The 20,165-nt window shown below is 39.1% G+C and overlaps 2 protein-coding genes across 4 annotated transcripts in view; both read left to right on the top strand.

Annotated features, from left to right (window-relative positions):
* The window catches only part of fkbp10a (FKBP prolyl isomerase 10a), a 355,663-nt gene that overhangs the window by 166,589 nt on the left and 168,909 nt on the right, over positions 1-20,165 (top strand). The gene's annotated exons all lie outside the window — the stretch shown is intronic.
* LOC311299851 (putative nuclease HARBI1) lies at positions 12,130-15,156 on the top strand. Its single transcript, XM_084423731.1, has one exon. The coding sequence runs from the start codon at positions 12,159-12,161 to the stop codon at positions 13,173-13,175; it is 1,017 nt and encodes a 338-aa protein (XP_084279857.1). The 5' UTR covers positions 12,130-12,158; the 3' UTR covers positions 13,176-15,156.

Here is a 20,165-nt window from a genome sequence, read left to right as displayed (position 1 = left end):
CGCAATACTCACGTATCCTTGCTCGATGATGAATGAGAACACAATGAGCCCAACAACAGATGGTTGGAATCTAAAAGGCTGATTTTCCCGCTTCAGGGCAGTGACGAGTACATATGTAGTCTAGTGGTCATCAAGACACCGTTGGCACAACCTTAAAGGGGTCATATAATGTCATTTTTGTACAAGCTAATATGATTCTTTAGGGTCTAAATTAAAAGTTTGTAATATACTTTAATTAAAAATTATCATTAGTATTGTAAGAAAACACTCATTTTACCTGGTCAAAAACAGCTCTGTTTTCAGCACGCCATTTCAGTGCATGTGTCTTTAAATGATAATGAGCTTTGCTCACCCCACCCCTCTGTTCTGTGCGTACACCGTTTAAAATAATAATACAAAAACCATATGGGCTCTTACATAGTCAACGCATCGATACGCGTACGCGCCTGCAAGGCTACGCGTCGCTACGCTTCGGCCGCCATTATGCGTCTAATGTGTCATCCCAGTTTTTGATACGCAACGCACCGTTGCATGCAATATTACGCGTTGTTGGTGGGGGCGATACTGCAAGTATTGTACATTATTTCATATTACAGAAGAAGACGGTTTGAATACAATGGCGGGCGAAGAGGAAAAACTATGCGAGCTTGTGCGAATACGTCCGCATTTGTATGATAGTTCGTCTCAGTTACATGCAAATAAAATAGCATTGGACAATGCCTGGAGGGAGATTGCAACCGCAATGGGAAAAAGTGTTGATAGAGTGAAAGCGGACTGGAAAAGTGCCCGTGACAAATTCACACGGGCGCACAAGAAGTGGAAGGTGGCATGCAGAAGTGGTGCGGGGCAGCTCAGTTTCGGCTACCCCAAAATACTGACAGTTCTAAGCTGGTTGAACGAGTTCGTGAAGCATAGAATTACCGAGTCAAATTTTTCGGTAGGCAAGAATAATCAACGTCATGTGTGTGTGAAGTCACAGAGAGAGAGAGATAGAGAGAGAGATTATTGTCCGATGTATAACAATATCATATAATAACAATATCAGTGGTGTTGATGAGTGTAGCCTACATATTGTGAATAGATAATAGTGTGATTTCTGAATGTTAAAAGTTGAATTTTGTGAATAAACTCTTTTGAGACTTGGATAAACTCTAGGCCTGTTTCTGAAATCTCAGTGGTGGATAAACTGTTGAGGTTACTTGTTTAGCCTCCACTACAACCCTGATTGTAGCATTAAGCACTTTTGCGAATAGGGCCTACTGAGAATAGTAGGCTGACTTGGTCAGGACGTTTGAAACAAATGTAGGCCTACATTTTCTTTCTGTGTAGGCAGGTGAGGGAGATGATGAGTGCGCCAACGATGATGAGGAAAGTATTACGCAGGGAGATCAGGCACCTCCCCCCGACCCCGTCTCATCCCTACCCCAGATTCCATCTCACCGCCCCACCACCCCTACACTAGTGGCTACGACAGTTTCTGCAGTTACCCCACCATCTCATCCCCCTAGTACCACCCCGACACCGTCAGCCTCCCGTGGTGGTAAAAGGAAGCGTAAAAGCGTCAGGCCGATGGATCCGTTTGAAACTACCCTCCTCGATAGGCTGCAGGAAATACGGCAGGAGAGGGGGAGAGAGAGGGAGAGAGAGAGAGAGAGGTGGGGGGGGAGCGACATACACACCACTTTTTGTAATTACCTGTGCCATTTTCTACAAAATCTCCCACAGGAACAGAGCGCTATTTTGATGCGCGACATCAAGCAGCTCATGCGGCAATATGAGCCCTTTTAATTTGTCTCCCGATATTGTAGGCGTTATTTGTTATTGACATTTGTTATGTCATGTTCTTTGAGAAACATGTTGATTTGTCTCCCGACATTGTAGTCGACAAGCGAAATGCTACTGGCGTTATTTGTTACTGACATTTGACAGTGTTCTGTGCGTTCACAAAGTTCATAGCATTCATATGAAAATGAATTATTCACTGTCACAATTTCAATGTTGCCTGGGCTGTTCAGCAGGCCTATTTGTATGTGTATGGTGGAGGTCAAGTTACGTGCTTGATATGTTTGATAAATAAAACCCTTTTTATCTAATAATGTTACTCATTTCTGTGGATAGGCACTATAGGCTTGGCTAGGCCTACACTTGATTCATTCATCACTATCAAGGTAGTAGCCCGTTGTATGAACATTTTATATGGATATTCATTTTTCACATAAAACCAAATTAGTTAATATATGTAATGTGAGCTAAAAATCAAGTAAAAAATCAAAACTCATGCTTCCAAGTGACCTTTTAGAAATTTATTGGTCAGTGCCACCCAATCGTAGCACACTGTACTGGTGAGGAAACACGCCGGCATCTGATAAAAAGTAGTCAGCCAGCTGCTCCCTGACAAGTGCCGCTCTCCGGGAGGGTCTGACTCTGCCGACCGAACACCGTGGTCCGTCGACCATGTTCCGGTCCCCCGCAACGTGCTGCCTCCACTCTCCAGGCTGGACCTCACCGGTGTCAGACGTCGTATCCACAAAGGCGGCGGGCATGTATCTGGCCCGTTCAGTGGTTGCCAGGAAGTTGTGGAGAGCCGTACACGCCTTCACGATCTTCACCGCTTTGTCAGGTTTCAGGTCAATCGGGCGGCTGAAAATTCGAAAGCGCGCAGCCAATATACCGAAGGCATGTTCCACTACGCGTCTCGCCCTGGCCTGTCGGTAATTGTAAATGCGCTTCCTATCCTGCAGGTTCGTGCCTTTAATGAGAAAACAAAAAGTGTATGAACAGATGACTTGGCTGATGCCAACAACACACACATAGGTCTGGTTAACTTAAGCAGTACTTTTAATGTAATATTTTTCTGACTAAACAAATTACTGAGACAGTAAAGGGTAGGTTTAAATAAAGAAAACCGAAATTTAAATAAAGAAAAACGAAATTTAAATAAAGAAAAACAAAATTTAAAATAAAGAAAAAACGACATTTAGCCTAAATAAAGAAAAAACGAAATTGAAATAAAGAAAAACAAAAAAAAAGAAAAAAAAAGACATTTAAATAAAGGAAAAAACAACATTTAATTAAAGAAAAACTAAATTTAAAATAAAGAAAAATACATTTAAATAAAGAAAAAGCGAAATTTAAAAAACCTAAAGAAAAACTAAATTTAAAAAACCTAAAGAAAAACGAAATTTAAATAAAGAAAAAAAAACGAAATTTAAATAAAGAACTTAACGAAATTAAGTTAAATTAAAAACGAGATTAATTTAGATTGATAATAACGGGTAAAAAGCTTAATACACTTTGTTTCTATTATTCTATTTTCTGAATACCAACCCACCGAACGAATATAGGCTAATGGGCAGCTGTGCCATTGCACACACTGTGTGCCTGAATATGCATTTTTCCGTTATAAATCCATTTTTCCGACTAATTTATGAATGCAATTAAAAAATAAATATATAACAATCTATAAACGAGCTAACACCAGAAACCAGACCCGTGCGCGCTATCTTTTTCATTGCTTCTGGGTTATTTGATCGAAGAGACCTGCGTTTATTTCCATCTGTTATCAATTATTTTTTATTCTCACCTGGATAGGGTCACATCAGGTTCTGCTGTAAGGGAAAGGCCTCATCCCCCAGGAAAAAAAAAGGACTGGGCGTTGTGGTGCCTGGTAGGACAGCAGGGGCGGGTAGATTGAAATTGCCCTCTGCCAGTCTGGATCCAAATGCACTGCGGCCCAACACACCTCCATCGCTCTCACGACCGTATGCGCCAACATCGACGTAGATGAACCGATAGTTCGCATCAGCAGCTGCCATAAGGATAATTGAAAGAAAACCTTTGTAGTTGTAGAAGTCACTGCCTGATCGTGGTGGTGCTCTGATGCGAACGTGCTTCCCATCAATCGCCCCGAGACATAGGGGAAACTGCCACTGTCTCCAAAAGTCCTCCGCAATGTCCTGCCACTGACTGCGCGAAGGAAAGGCCATGAACTCCTGCTGAAGGGCATCCCAGATAGCACTACACATCTCTTCTACAATGCCCGCAACAGTGCTGGTGCCCATTTTATAGCTGGCCGCGAGTGGTTGCAGGCCGATGCCGGTTGCGAGGTACCTCAAAGTCACTGCAAGCCTTTGAGAAACTGCGATGGGGTTGCGGTGATTTTGGTGAGTGTCCGGGAGAAAGCGGACGACTCGCGAAAGTAATTCGTCAAATTTTGGCGCCGACATCCTAAAATATTGAAAATGTTTCTCCTCGTCCAGCCTTCTCATGGGAAGCACCAGAGTCACAAACTCCCCATCCTCGTCTCTTGTTGCGTTTAAAGGGCGAACATACCACTGCCTAACTCTGCGCTGCCTATTTCGTTGCCGCCGACGACGTAAAATTAGCAATATGATGCACTCCTCTTCAGTTGCCATTTTGATCTGAATATCACCCGGAATGTCACCCGCAAAGTCACCAGTGACTCTGCTGCCCCCTGTTGCGTAGTAGTGTATTGCATTTCATGTATCGCCCGCGTTGCTTGCGTCCGACGTGTAGACTATGAAAGGGAGCACGTCGCTCGCGTCGCTAGCGTCACTTGCTCGCGTTGCTCGCGTTGACTCTGTAAGAGCCCTAACGCGTTGTTCATTATAAACGTGGGATTATGAATTATATTGAGAACGTCGTACATAGAAAACATGCCATAATGTACCCTGAGTGTAAAAATAGCCACATTCATCGTGAAGCGTGCAAGCTATTTGCAAAGATTAATATAAAGATTAATATAAAGGTCAATAAAACGTTACACTCACTTGTTCTTCTGGAGGTTCAGCAGGAACACGAATAGTTGGTACTGATCCTTTTTTCTGGAGCAGCTTCTTAGCAAAAACAGCTTTATACTGACCCTCGTTTGTAAAGCAGTCTGGAGTCTGGTGAAATGATTCGCGCAAACATGACAGCATTGACGTTGATCGTGGGGAATATACCCTTCGAAAACAAACTCAGCCACTGCGTCTTCAGCTGTACGGATTTAGAAACATCATCAATATGACTGCTGTGTTCGTTATTACACCCAAGAACAGAACACCACAATCGTTAGACGCCATTCTGCTCAGCACTCCAGCTATCAACAATGAACGCGCCGGTCGGCGCGTGCTATGATTGACAGCTCGCTCACGAGGGCGGGTCTGTGTTTGAAACGCTGCTGTCAATCACCCATCGTGGGAGGGGCGTCGATTTCGTGACGTCACAATATCGAACAGCTTGATTTGAGACAGGAGGAAACATATAAAAAAATTAAAAAAAAACCACTGGATGGATTTTTATCATTTTATGATGGTTGTGTACAGGCACTGCCAACACACATTTCAGTACAATCAACTTGTAAAAGTGCATGTACCATTATATGACCCCTTTAAGCAATGGCCCTGAACGGTGGTTTAATGTCAACATTGTGACAACGCTACAACCTTCACTACACAACGTAGTTATAGCAAACTTTTGGCCATGTTGTTAAAACGTTGTTAGAAGGTTGGCTACGTTGTGCCAACGTTCTGTGTTTGCTGGGATAGAAATTTTCACAAATTAAGCATACGTTCCATACACTTGAGGTATTATCTAAATACCAAAATTTTAATAACGAGTGATTATTTAACAAAAGGCAAGTAAAACGGTCAGGGTTACATTTTAGACACACACACACACACACCTCTGAAGCGATAGAAAAGTCCTCAGAACCGCCCGCAGCAAGAGTCCAGCCCTGGCAGCATCGCGGGAAAGATGCACTGGAACTTTTGCACGACGAAAACAAACGCGCGTCCCATCATTGCTCTCTCATCTACTACGCGATATCCCAGTTTGACATGTCTGTCTTTGGAAAGTTCCACGTGGTGTAGTGAAAAATTAAGAACAAGTGTCTTCTCAATGGATAAGAAAACTCAGTACATGAATAATAATGAGACACCGATGAGTCATCAAAGTACTATATATATATTTTTTTTTTAATTTTATTTTTTTTTAATTACATTTTAGTATAGATTACAAAAATTTGTCAGATACTTACGAACACAGAACAGAATTCAAAGAGTTAACATATTTCTCATATCACAAACATGTAAGTATAAAAAAATATATCAATTATACATAACAACCCACATAAACATATACATACATATACAGTTCAGAGAAATAAAATAAATAAAAATACAAATAAAAATAGTTAGCCACAGAATACAGAAATAGTAAATTCATCTTAAACAATATATAAAGGGTAAATTAATTGCCATAATATCAGGGAAGCTTACCAAATATACTTTTATAACACTCTATAAATCTATTACTTTTCTTATTATCTATCAGGGTAAGAGAATTGAAAAGTGATTTAAATTCCACTAAAAATAAAGGAAATGAGGGTTGAGGGTTGATTTCTGTTTATGAATGAAAAATTTCCCCAGTAAAATAAAAATGTTAACCACAAGAATTAGAGACTGATCCTTACTATTATCATAGTAACATATTACATCCTTGAGAGAAAAGTTATAAATGATCATGGGGGGATGGAATATGAAATACTTTAAATCAGACCAAAACTTCTTTGTAGAATCACAATGAAAGAACAGATGAATAGAAGTTTCATCAGCGCATCCACAGAAGGAACAGGAGCTATCAACATCCACATATTTGGATATTATAGAATTTACAGGATACATTTTATGTAAGATGAAACTTCTTTTACCTTGTTGAAAATGCAAAATTTATGCGGTAAAAGCCATGTTTTTTTCCAATTTATATCATCCAGCTGTGAATTCCAGTAAAATTTTCCTCTTGGAACAACCTTGTTTTCACTTTGCAAAATTTGACGAATATATTTATTGTTACATTTTTTATCAAGTAATTTAATGCCATTCAAAGACAATGTAGGTTGAGCATATGAGGTATTTACTTTATTAAAAAGAAGATGACTTCTAATTAGAAGGATCAAACCAGAAGGGATGGCTTTAATGACCGCGTTGTATTCCTTAAAAGGAATGGGAAAACTGTGCTTTATCATGAAGTTCTCATATGACAGTATGGAGCCATGTTCATCAAACAACGACAAGATATGTACGATATTTCTTTGGAACCACTTTGGATAGAAGAGAGAGGAATTTCTAATAGTTATATCAATATTATTCCATAAGAAAGTTCTGTGAGGAGAAAAATTGTGGACAAAATATAGTTTCCATGCAAGAAGTGACTGCTGATGAAACTTAGATAATGCAACAGGAAGTTTGTTTGGATAGTAATTACATATCAAGACAAAAGAGAGGCCACCAATTTTTTCAAAAATGTAGTTGGGGATAAGAAACCATACAGAATTAGGATTTGCCAGGCATCTTTTAAGCCAGTTAATTTTAAAAGTATTAACAGTATCAATGAATTTTAAAACTTCAAGACCTCCTTCCGCTCTGCTATTAGATAGCACAGCTTTTTTAAGTTTGTGAGTTTTATTTCTCCAAATAAAATCAAGGAATAACTTATTAATGTCAATGGCCATGGATTCATTAACAAAAAGAGAAAGTGAAGGGTAAACAAAACGAGACAGACCCTCGGCTTTTGATAAAAGCAGTCTACCATCTATCGTTAAGTCTCTTTGAAGCCAGAGGTTAAATATATTCTTAGTTTTTTTAATTCTCTCATTAAAGTTCAAATGTTGTCTGGCTGAAAGATTCCTGGATATATAAATACTTAAATATTTCACTACATTCTTTACAGGAACACTTCCTATCGAGGTATCTTCACAATCATGCACAGGCAATAATTCACATTTAGATATATTAAGCTTTAAACCTGAGGCTGCAGAAAACTGTTCGACTAGCTCAATAGCTTTTGGTAGTTGATCTTTATCTTTAAGGAAAAGTGTTGTGTCATCCGCCAGTAGCGAAATTTTAATTTCCCTATCAAATATGGAGATGCCTTTAAAATCAGAATTGCATACAATGTTCCTGGATAACAACTCAACAACTAAAATAAAAAGAAAGTGTGAAATAGGGCAACCTTGTCTAACACCCCGCTTTATATCAAATCTAGGAGATGTGTTGAAATGTACTATTACAGAGCTATTAATTCCTTTATAAAACATATCAATCATCTCTACAAATGCCGTTCCAAAACCAAACAACTTGAGACATTTTATAAGAAAACCATGTTCAATGGTATCGAAGGCTTTATAAAAGTCTAAAAAAAGGATGAAAGCTTTAGAGTGTATTGAGTCTGCATAGTCCAATAGATCTAATACAAGTCTAACATTGTTACTAATATGCCGTCCCTTAATAAAAGCTGACTGGGGTTCAGCAACAATATTATCAAGTCCTGTCTTTAATCTGCTTACAAAAACTAAAGCCAAGATTTTATAATCAATAGTCAATAGAGTAATGGGCCGCCAATTATCTATTAGCAAAACATCTTTATCAGGTTTTGGTATTAAGGAGATAACCCCCTGTTTCATCGTTGCGCTCATTTCTCTCTGACTGCTGCATTCTTTATACATGTAAAATAAATTATTTTGAATAAGGTCCCAAAAATGAATATAAAATTCAACTGAAAGGCCATCAATACCGGGTGATTTCCCTTTTTTCATTGAAAAAAGTGCTGTTTTAATTTCATTCAAAGTAATCTCTGAGTCACAAAGTGTTTTAAAGTCATCCTTAATAGCAGGCACATCCTTCATTAATTTAGAGATGAAATGTTCACATTTGCAATCATCAAATTTTTAAGTGTAAAGGGCACTGTAAAACGAAGAGACAAAGTTGGAAATCTCTGTTGTATCTGAACAGTGAGTTCCATTAATATCAAGAACATCCAGTGATTTCCTCCTTCCATTTCTTTTTTCCAGAGCAAAAAAGTAACTGGAGTTGGTTTCTCCCTCCTCCAGCCATTTAGCTCTAGATCTATTAACAGATAACATTTGATCTATTTTTAGTTGTATCTCCTTTAACTCCATTTCTTTCTCAGAAGATACAGTACTTTTAGTTAAAAGGATGTTAATTCTATTAAAAGATTTTGATTCTTTTTGATTTCTGAGGAATTTAAGTTCTTTACTTCTCTTAATAGCAGCACATCTAGCCATATATTTAAAGTATTCCCATTTTTGCTTGAATTTGCAATTTGTATTATCATTAAATATTTCCTCAATTATTTTTTTAATACTATCATTGAAGTTGACGTCCTGGAGAAGAGAGTTATTGAATTTCCAGTAACCTCTTAAGTTTGCAGTTTCCTGTGAATCACCCAATTTCAGAATAATTTGTTTATGATCTGATAAAGGGGCAGAAGAATGAGACACGTTTTTAAGAAGATGAAGAAGAGCATTTGTTGAAATTAAAAAAGATAAATTCTAGATTTACACGACAAACTTCTGTTATTCAACATATCAGGATTCAAAAAGCGCCATGCATCAGTCAGAGACAAGTCACAACAAAAATTTTAAATCAGATTGTTACTTTGTGAAGGTTGGCAAATTTTGGGAGGATACCTGTCTTTTGCATCCTCAGCACATTCATTAAAGTCACCATCTAAAATTAAAAGGGAGTTTGAATACTTCTGCAAGAGTTCATTTAATTTTGAGACTATGTGGGAGAAAAGCCCTTTGTTCCGAGAGCGTGAGTTGTGACCATAAACATTGCACACAATAAGGATTGCATTATCCTGCCTAATAACAATAGTTAACCATCTGCCATCATCAGAAGATACCACCTCTAGAATATCTCCTCTAAATCTATGTTGAAAGATAGAGACCCCAGCTGAGTGATTAGTGCCATGACTACAGTAAATTCCATTTCCCCATTGCCCTTTCCAAAACTTAATATCCGATTCACAGGAATGTGTTTCTTGAAGTAGAATCAAGTCAGCCTTACTTCTTTTACAAAATAAAAAAACAGCTTTCCTTTTTACAGAGTCCCGTATACCCCTGGCATTCAATGACATCACAGTAAGAGAATTTAACTTAACATCCCTCAAATAAATTAGAAAAACAGAAACAGAAAAAAAAGAAAAAAAAAGACACAAACTAAAACAAACTCTCAACTAACAAGTAACAAGAAATGTAAGAAGTGTTTAAGTAACCGTTGAAGAAGGATTGATACACAACCATTAACATTATGGTGAACAAATAGCGACTAAGTAAATGTATATTAAGGCACCATATGTTTGATTTGGTATAATAAGAAACAAAATTACAAACTACCTTTAACATAGCCATGTATATACTACTTATATCAACTTAGTTTAATTATACATATGAACTTAAGGTATTACTTTTAAATTTACTAACTCCTTTAGGAGAACATATTGTATAAGGTTAATTAGAGAATTTCAGAACCAAACATTAGGACCAAATAATCACAAAAAAACATATTGGCCACTAGCCCATATTTGGGTGAGAACCTTTAATTCATCTCAGGACAAAAACAAAATACTAATTTCCTTTCCTTTTGTTATTTTCTATCTTTTTTTTTTTTTTTTTACATACCGACATTAATGTTTCTTGAACCAAAGGAAGACCCATCATTAGTTCTACCGGTCTGCAGCTCCGATGACAGTAAGACCGTTAGATTCACTCTGTGATCACAGGGGATGAGAAGTCATCATACAGATTTCCGTCCATCAAATGTCAGTTCAGAAAGTAGTTAATCAATGTCTGCGTAGTTGATCTTTTTCCCATCAATTAGAGCGAGTGGGCCAAGGAAAGAAGCTTTTTTCCCCTCCTCTCTTGCTTTTTTAACAAGGGGCCAGAGCTTCTCTCTGGCAATTCTGTCCTCAGGGCCCGGTTTTTCAAAAGGTTTAATCCGGATAAAATTGATCCGGATTTAGTAATCCTTTTTTTTGCGATCCGTGATCAAGTAATCCAGTTTACTTTTGAGCCAGTTTTTCAAAGCAACATCGGATTGGATCAATCTGATCCGGATAGGAACTTTTCAGGATCACCAAATCTGGATAACTAGTGCTCAAACAGGATAGGAAATCACAATGTAGAACTACAGATATGTAAAGAGCAACAAGTAGAATAGCCAGTGTGGGGTCAATATAAGTTTATTTTTATTTGAAATGAAAACACACACATTTAAAAAAAAACTAAAAACAAGAAAAAACCCACCCCATCCTCTTCCAGCAGTCCGCTCATCTGAGACCTACAACACAAACACTGTACATTGAGGATATTTATAACAAGTTTCAAATATAGATGTATTGAATAAAAAAAAAAGACTTAATGTCAAATACTCCACAATAATTTCAGACTTCCTCATCTGATGTGGAGAGACCAGCTTGTCTGAGCGTAGCCTTTAGGAGGCGGATCTCAAGTCTGGCCTTGGTTTGCTGCAGTTTGGTCAGAGTCAGTTGTTCCTCTGCCAGACGAAGCTGTGCTTCTGCCCTTTCAGGCTCTTTTTGCAGAAGTGCCTTGTAATCATCATCTTTGTTTGATGAAGGGCGCTTCAAGCCTTTCCTCTGAGATCCTGTGGCAACTACCACTGGCTCAACCAATGAGGATCCAGCTTCTTCCTCAGGAACAGAGCTGAGATTCAATATAAATACGCTCTCTGGATCAGCCTCAGGAGGAACTGGCAGATTCTCCTCCTCCTCCTCAATCCAAGGCTCGCCATCCCCTACAACACCTTGAATACCATGGAGAGCTTGCGACTTCTCACCTCCAATGATGTCGAGGACCACATCTGTGTAATCTCCCCTCTTAAATGGCTTGTTGCCTGTTTGTGGGTTTTTGGCTTCAGCATGGTCCTTTGTTGCCCTGGCCTTAAGATTCTTCCACCGCAATTTGATTTGGTCTGTGGTCCTCCTCTGGCCAGACCCTATGGCATTCACATTTTCTGTGATTAAAATCCAAACATAATTTTTCTTTTTGTTGGTATCCTTAGCAGAATTAAAACTTCCCACTATTGTTCCATAATGGCACCGAACACCCTCTAGTAGTGCATTGGTTTCAGCAGCAGTGAAGTTAAAGCTTCTTGAGTCCATGGTTCCGTTGCTTTACTATAGTGAACATTGTTCATCAATTATAGGCCTTGGGTCCAATTGCCTCAATTGAACACAAGCCAAAACTAATCAGTTGTAATAGGTGTGTTTGAAAAGACCAACTACACAGCCATATAAATCAGCCTTTCTCAGAGGATTCACAGAGAGACAGTGAAATGGCAGGTGTTGTCCACCGCCACCACCACTTTGCCAGGAGAGGATACCGTCAAAGGGTGTATGTTGAACGTACCAAGCCACTGGAGCAATACACCACTGAGGAGCTGTATGTCCGGTTTCGCTTTGGGAAGGCTGATATAGAGTACCTTGTGAACCTTCTCAGGCCAAAACTTCAACACAGAACCCAAAGGAGTCACGGTCTGTCTGTGGAAGACCAGATCCTCATTGCTCTCCGATTTTATGCATGTGGGACTTTCTATCAAGTTGTTGGTGACTATATGGGAGTGGTGAAATCAGCTGTGTGTGATGTGGTGAGAGATGTGTCAATCGCACTGGCCAGCCTGGTCAATGAATTTGTTTCTTTTCCAAAGGACAACCAGATTGCCCAGGCCAAGCGCAGCTTTTTTCTTTTGGGGAATATGCCCAATACTATTGGAGCAATCGACTGCACACATGTGCATATACAAGCACCTCGTGAGAATGAATGGGAGTTTATAAACAGAAAGGGGAGGCACAGCATCAATGTCCAACTTGTGTGTGATGCTGACCTCATCATCACCAACTGCGTTGTCAAGTGGCCTGGGTCTGTCCATGATGCACGCATCCTGAGGGAGAGCGCTCTATATAGAGACCTCCAAACCAACCGACCGGATGGCATAATATTAGGAGACAGTGCCTACCCACTCCTACCATGGCTGATGACTCCTTTTCTAACAGCAAATACACCGGCGCAGGCACGCTTCAACACTGCTCATTGCAGAGCAAGATGTGCAATTGAGCGTTTAAATGGAGTTCTTAAGACGCACTTTGCATGCCTTAACTACCTGAGAGCGGAACCACAGAAAGCATGCAGCATAACCCTTGCCTGTATTGTCCTGCACAACATCGCTACTAAGCGCAATGTCCCTCTCTGTGCTGACAATGATGCACCTGAGCCCCTTGGAGACCCTAACCAACCTCCTGCATTCTGCCAGAACGAGCAAACAGGACGTGCAACAAGGGACGCCAATAGTTAGACACTATTTCTGATTTGGATTTGTTTTGGATTTAAAAAATCAGTGATTGCCATTCTTTGCATTTTTTTGGTTATTCTGTAATCATTGCATGCATCACTAATAAATATTCTAAAAACAAAAATATTTTCGATTGTGATGAATATATATATCAATTAGTGACAGAATAAAATGTATTGGTTTTGGTCAATTTTGACAGCTGTTTGGGGGATTATTTTATGAGGCCAAACTCTTTCTACTTTGCTGTAGGCCTATACTGAAAGGCTGAATACGTTAAAGCCTACCTAATCACTGTAGCCTGACGGATGAACAAATAAAATTAAAACCTTATGAATAAATAGGATATCTTGTAAGATACTGCATGATCCAAATATAGTATTATTTGATACATTTTTAAAGTTTTCATTACATTTTGGGCATGAAATCCACGCTGAATCCACCCTTCTGATGGGATCAGTTTAATCCAGATTTTTTGGATCAAAGTGATCCAAATCCTACAAAAAAGTTCTGAAAAACCCAAACTAAAGGTTTGATCCGGATCAAAACCAAGATTGGATTACGTGATCTAATCCGATTATGTAATCCGTTTTTTCTTTTGAAAAACCCATTTTCAAGATTTGATCCAATCCGTTATCCAAAATCCTAGTGGATTACTTTTGAAAAACCGGGCCCTGGAGACAAAGCCTCAGTAAGCCGCAGTTTTTTTTTACAGTAATCACCACCCTTCTCACATCCTCGTTGGCCTCCTCTTTTAGCCCGTGCAGCTTTAGCGCCCATCTCCAGCTATAACGCTTGCAGTCGGCGACTCCTTCCCTCAGGATTCGGTTTTCTTTTTTCAGATTTTCAATCTCTTGCTTCGTGTTTTTCAGTATTTCTTTATGTTGCTCAACGTCCACCACAAGTTGTTGAACAGTAAATGAGAGTTTCTCAATTTGCTTAGAGGTTTCAGTTGTTGTCAGTTCGATGACCGAAATTTTATGGAATGAGTTGTCAATTTTTTTCCCTAGTTCACCACAACTTTTGGCTAAATCTTGGATAGCAGCCAAAATGTCCGCATGGCCATTCTCTTCGCTGTCACCGTTACCATTACTGTGCTCGCGCTTCTTCTTCTTTGTGACAGGTTTCTTAGAGATATGAGGTGAGGTGGAAAGAATGTCACCTGTGTCACCTGGGTTAACGTCAAGTTTATTCGATACATCTTCTTTACCTGAGTCTTCCATAGAAACTTCTGTGGTACTGACGTTAGAGTTGTCTTCCATTGTTTTCACCCTCTGGCGTGCGTTCCTGTGTTGACAAAACTTTAGCCTAGCTTACCGCCAGTTGTGACTTTTCCCTTTTGCCGGTTTTTTATTTTATTTTTATTTTTATGTAGGCTATATGGTGAGCATATTTTCACAACACTGCTGCCCCGTAGCACCAAAAATGGTTTCACCTTACTTTCAAGCCATCATTACACCAGTTTCAAGTCAAAGTAATTAGGTTGTGTTGTCAAAAACCTCCACTTTTCTGACAGAAGAGTTCAAAACAGCCTCCTCAGACCAGCGCCATCTTGGCCCGTCCAAGTACTATAGTGCTCTGCCACGTCACAGCCTGTGATGTGGACATGATGAAGATTTTAAACCCGGAAGATGAAAATAGCGGAAAAAAACTAAAATTTAACCATTTTCCCCCTACTATTAAATCTAACAGATGCTAACATTGTCTTCAATGGTGTTCAACACACATACCTCTGTTAAAATCTCAGAAAATTTGGTTTAGGGTTTCATGACCCTTTAACATTATTCATCACACGAAGTGATGTTGCTTTAGTGTCACTCTTGCACCCTCAGCTAATGGTGAAGCAATGTTGAGATTTCAACCAAAAATCAGTAATAGTAATAGTAATAGTAAAAAACAGTAATAGTATTGATTCAACATTAAAAAGTGATATTTTATCAATATCACTTTTGCACCCTCAGTTAATGTTGAAACAATGGTAAAAAAAAAAAAAAAAAAAAAAAAAAAATGGTAATGCTATTGAATCAACATTACACTATGATTGATTCTACATCACTGATGCTGAATCAACATCAAAATTAACAAAAATAATCAATGGTAATATTGTTGAATCAATGTTATACTATGATGTATTCTACATCACTGTAACAAATTAGCTCAAAGGGGAAATATTAATAATAACTCATAATTAGGGGTGTCGCAATATACCGGTATTGACGATAATCGTGATATTCAAAGCATGAAATATCGACATCGTGTAATTTAGAGCAATACAATATACCGGTATTGGCGATATTGGCGTTTTCTAGACGCAGCGCTCGTCCGCGCCCGCGCAGCTAGAGTGAAACACTCTGTCCACACCCGAAAAAAGTAAGCTGAGCTCGCCAGTATTAACAACAGAGTTCTTCGGCTTCAAAGAAAACAGCACCTTAGAGGTGGTCGCACACCGGACGAGAAGCGCAGCGCCACGTCTTTAAAACTCGAACACATTCTGTATGAGTGTACACACACCGGACGAGAAGCACAGCGCAGTTCTATTCGGCGTCTGTCCGTGTCGCCCAGCAACGGCTCAGGACCTTGTTCAAAATCCTGCCGCGACACAGAGCGCAGAAAAAGGTGTTCAGATCACAGACTCAGCAGCAACTATTGTATTTAGTATAATCATAACATAGTACAGACATTATCTCAATTCCATAATGTCCTTAAACATAATGATATTGCTGGCCATAAACTGAGAAAGTGCGTGTCCGGTGTGCAATACCTGGAGTTGTCATAGACGCGACGCGGATATTATTTTACTAGTCATCATGGAATGGGAAACGTGACATTAACTGTTAACAGGGGGTTTCTGTGTTCATATATTTAATAAAGGGTGATTATTAAAATTAAGAACCCCGTTTTCTTTACTCATCTTATTTTTGTATTTGTATTTGCACTTGATTTTTTTATTCAAATCTGCTATCTGCATGACTTTATTGGCGCCAGTGCACCAACAGGTTTAAGAGCTTTTCAGTTCTTCAGGAAACCTTCAGACAGTGTTTGGCTTCAGTTTGAAACCAGATAAACTTCACATGCTTGTCTTCCTTCACAAACATTTGCCATAGATTGAGTACCCCCCCCATAGATTCTATAGATATCGCGATATATCGATATCGTGAATTCTTTTGGCCACAATAACCGTGGTGTGAAAAATCTAACATCGTGACAGCCCTACTCATAATTATCAATTATGATTAGTTATTAATATTTGGGTCAGTTAATTGGATTAACTTGAGGTAGCTAAATTAATATTACAATCAATTAATCAGTTCCAACAAACTCTTTTGATTATTCATTTATTCTAAGAAAAGCATATCTTTCATGGCCAATAAATATTTCTTAGCATGTACAGCGCTTAGAGCATGTAACAAGATCAAGATCGTAAAAGGGACTTTGTTGCAAGTGTAGCAGGGTGGAAACTCCACCTATTGGGAGATCGTGCGCATGCGTGTGGCTTATTGGCTGCCCTTGTATGGAGTATAAAAGAAGTGGGTTTTGGCGACCGGATATGCGTCTTGGTATTGCCGTGATGTCATGTTATCTGTTGCCGCCGATGGTTTAGACTGTGTCCTTCTCTTCCGTCTGCTGTGCGCTCGCTGTCTACTTATTACAGGTATGTTCAGTCTCCTTAGAAACAAGTGTTGATCGTGTTTAGCTGTTATCTGTTCTATTTTCAGTAAATATTTATAGCATGTTATTTACAGCAGTATGTTTCGGATCGAGCTGTTGTATTCCCGCATAGCGTGCGACCATGAATGGTTTGTTTACGTTGACCATCCCTGCGGTATGTATAATTATAGCTTTGTTTAGTAATCTGTTATTCTCTTTTACATATTCTTGTTATGCTCTGCAGATCTGAGGGTCCTCCCCGCCTACTCGATGGGATTGAGCGTCAATATTAAATCGTGAAGCGTCTAATTGTGACTACGTTGCTATTTTGCCTCTACGTCTAGTTTATAGTAACTGTGTGCACGTTGTTGCGGTGTCGTGACGCCTTGGTCGGGGCTGGCGCGGCTTGCTGGCTGGTCTGTCTTTACCAGCTGCCACCTGCTTGATCTTCTGATTGTGCATCAGTATATTGAGGCTTTGTTTATGAATGTTTATTTGTTTTTTTGTTATGGTTCATACTTCATTCTGGGCGTTGTAAGTATAACTGCTGAATCTGAGTGAAGTGTGTGCTTTTAATTTGTTTTTGTTTCTCTTAAGATATGACATTTGTATTTTGTTGTTTTCTTTTGCTGGGTTATACTTATATTGTTTTCTAGAAGCTTGTTTTGTTTGTATTTGTTTTTTTCTCTGCAGGAGCTGGGGGTTTCTGGAGCAGGACGGCTGGCTGGTATCGTATGGTGTGTGGTGATTACACCTAGTGCCGTGTGTTTTCTTGCATCCAATCCTCACGTGTGGGTGTGTGTTTGGGTTACTGAGGTTCTTCTAATTGAGGCAGCCAGCCTGTGCTTCCAGGTACCTCCACTGCTGGTCAACTAGCTCAACTTAAATATAAGTTTGTTATGTGTGTCTAGTACATATTGTGCACGTTACTATAAAATTGATTCTAAGAATCTTGCTGTAACATTTTAAATATTTATATTTTCAGTGTTGATGAAAATAAAAGTGTACATCTTTTGTCTTTCTATATGACCCACGTCTCCTCACCCATCCTTTTGATTAACGAACCTGTGCGCCCTTAGGGCTGTTAGTCCCCAGTATTTTGGGGTGGCGTAGTCGACCATTGTTGCCGTTATTGGCGTCTCTGCTGGAGTTGTCCCCTTCCCTCTTGCTACACAAGCAGAGAATCAGAACCAAATACATATTGTGCACAAGTTTTATTAACTAAATCACAAACATAACTAAACTAAACAAACATACATACATGGGTAAAATGGGGAGTGATAAGAAATGGAGAAATGGAAGCAGAAAAGGGAACTATGGAAAAGATCCATTTAACTATGAAAAGAACCATCAGCTTATCATTTTCAGAGCACCTCATTAAATTGATACTTGCATGGTCTGTGCAGTGGACACAATTCTTGAAGTGGTTGAAAATTGAGTTCGTTGATGGGTCCGTGAGTGTCAAATGTCACTGTACAAGTTGCCATTGTTTTCTTCTCTGCTGGATGGAGAAGATATGATGAACTTGCATGGTTGTTTCGACGCTGTTGTGGTTGAGAGAGTCCTCTCTCTCCTGAGTCCTCTCTCTCTCTCTCTCACATGGCTGTTGTGAGTCGAAGCCTGCAGCCCGGGGGCCTGCTGAGGCCACGCTGGACAGCACGGCATCCTGAACGTGCCGAGAAGCCAAGAGTTGATCATCAGTTTTCTTCTTGGTTGGATTGAAGGAAAAGACAGTCTGACTCCCTTTGGAAGAGTGAAGGCATAGCAGGCGGTGCTCATGGCCTGCGGGGGCCCTTGGGCAACCCAGGGCAACACAGTGCAACACAGTGGTTATTGTCTAACCAAATCCCCACAGTATCAACTTGAAGAAGCAGCAGTTGAGACCAGAAGAGAAGAGAGGGAAGGGCTAGCGAAGAGGCCCTTTAAAGCTTGACAAAGGTCACACCTTGCAGGGCTGGCTCAACCAATAAGAAAGGGGGATTTCTGAGCGGGAGTTTCCTCTGTGGGGAGGATTTATGACGCTATCTCAAGTGTGGTTAGACATCTGCCTTACCTCTTTTCTGTTCATTAATGCTCAGATAGATATAACAAACCCACACTGCATTCTAAGAGAAGGTGATGCACATCAAAGTGTGAGTCATTAAATGAGGATTAATTAGATAGGAGACATGATACAGGTGAGGTTACATTGACCGTTGGTTGGTTGTATAATAAAATACATACCATAGTATATACATAATAGTACACAAGACAGTAAATCATTCACACAGTTTCTGGGATGCATGTTCATTTATAGATCAGTTTGTCTATGATTAATGCAGCAAAGTCTGTATTAAAGATTGTTTCTGTCTTCCCATTGTCTCTCTCTTGAGCATGTGGCCACATTCTTTTAACACCAATAAAACCAACTTATCTGATCGTGGTCATGGTATAGGACCTTCTTGCCCTGTTTGGGGGGAATGGGACCACAGATCCCAGAGTGAAGTTTAAAGATTTTTTTGGTACATATACCAAATAATTGTCTCTGATTTGTCGCAGTCGTTACATCACTGCTGTTGAATCAACACTGAAATTAACAAAAAAAACTCTTTGATAATATGGTTTGATCAATGTTACAATGTGATGTTGATTCTATATCATTACTATTTCAACTACACTTCAATGGTGCATCAACAAATTACTGACCATTTCAAAGTTCGGGGAAAACCTTTTAAAATATAAATGACACCTTTCCAGCAGTAGAGTCAATTTATTTTATTTAATCAATCAATGACAAAAATATATTAAAAGATCATTCTTTAAAAAAGAATGGGGGAGAAATAGGACAAAAGCATGTCAACCTTTAAAAATAAAAAAAATTGGCTTCAGAAGTCTGATGTCATAACTACAGGTGGTCCAATGGTTCAGGTTTTTAAAAATCGGTCTTACATCAGACTACTGCCTCTTTTCCTTTGGGTTCTCTGAAATCTGAAAAAGAAAACATTATGTTAATTAAGAACAAGTCAATTCAGCTGTCATACATACAGTCACATTCAAGAATGCTAATATACACAATATGATTCACTTTAAAAAAAAGTTGCTGAACACATTATTCTAACTACAATTATAGTATCGTTAAATTCTGTTTATTTAATTTACTTTTCTAAAATCTATTAATGCTTCAATATCAAAAGAAAAGACTATCTTCTTCTTCTTCTCTAATATTAATGGCGGGTCGAAAAGAAAAGACTATGGCAGGGGTGTCCGATTTTATCTCCAGTCCTAATTAAACACACCTGAAGCAGCTAATCAAGGTCATTAGGATCAATGAAAACTTCCAGGCAGGTGTGTTGGAGCTAAGCTCCTCAT

The sequence above is a fragment of the Rutilus rutilus genome, assembly GCF_951802725.1.
Source record: "Rutilus rutilus genome assembly, chromosome: 11".
In the NCBI taxonomy this organism is placed as follows: Eukaryota; Metazoa; Chordata; class Actinopteri; order Cypriniformes; family Leuciscidae; genus Rutilus; species Rutilus rutilus.
This window is presented reverse-complemented; position numbering and strand designations above follow the sequence as displayed.

Coding starts and splice junctions, on each gene's coding strand:
- LOC311299851 (XM_084423731.1), top strand. CDS start 12,159: ATGGCAGGTGTTGTCCACCGCCACCACCACTTTGCCAGGAGAGGATAC.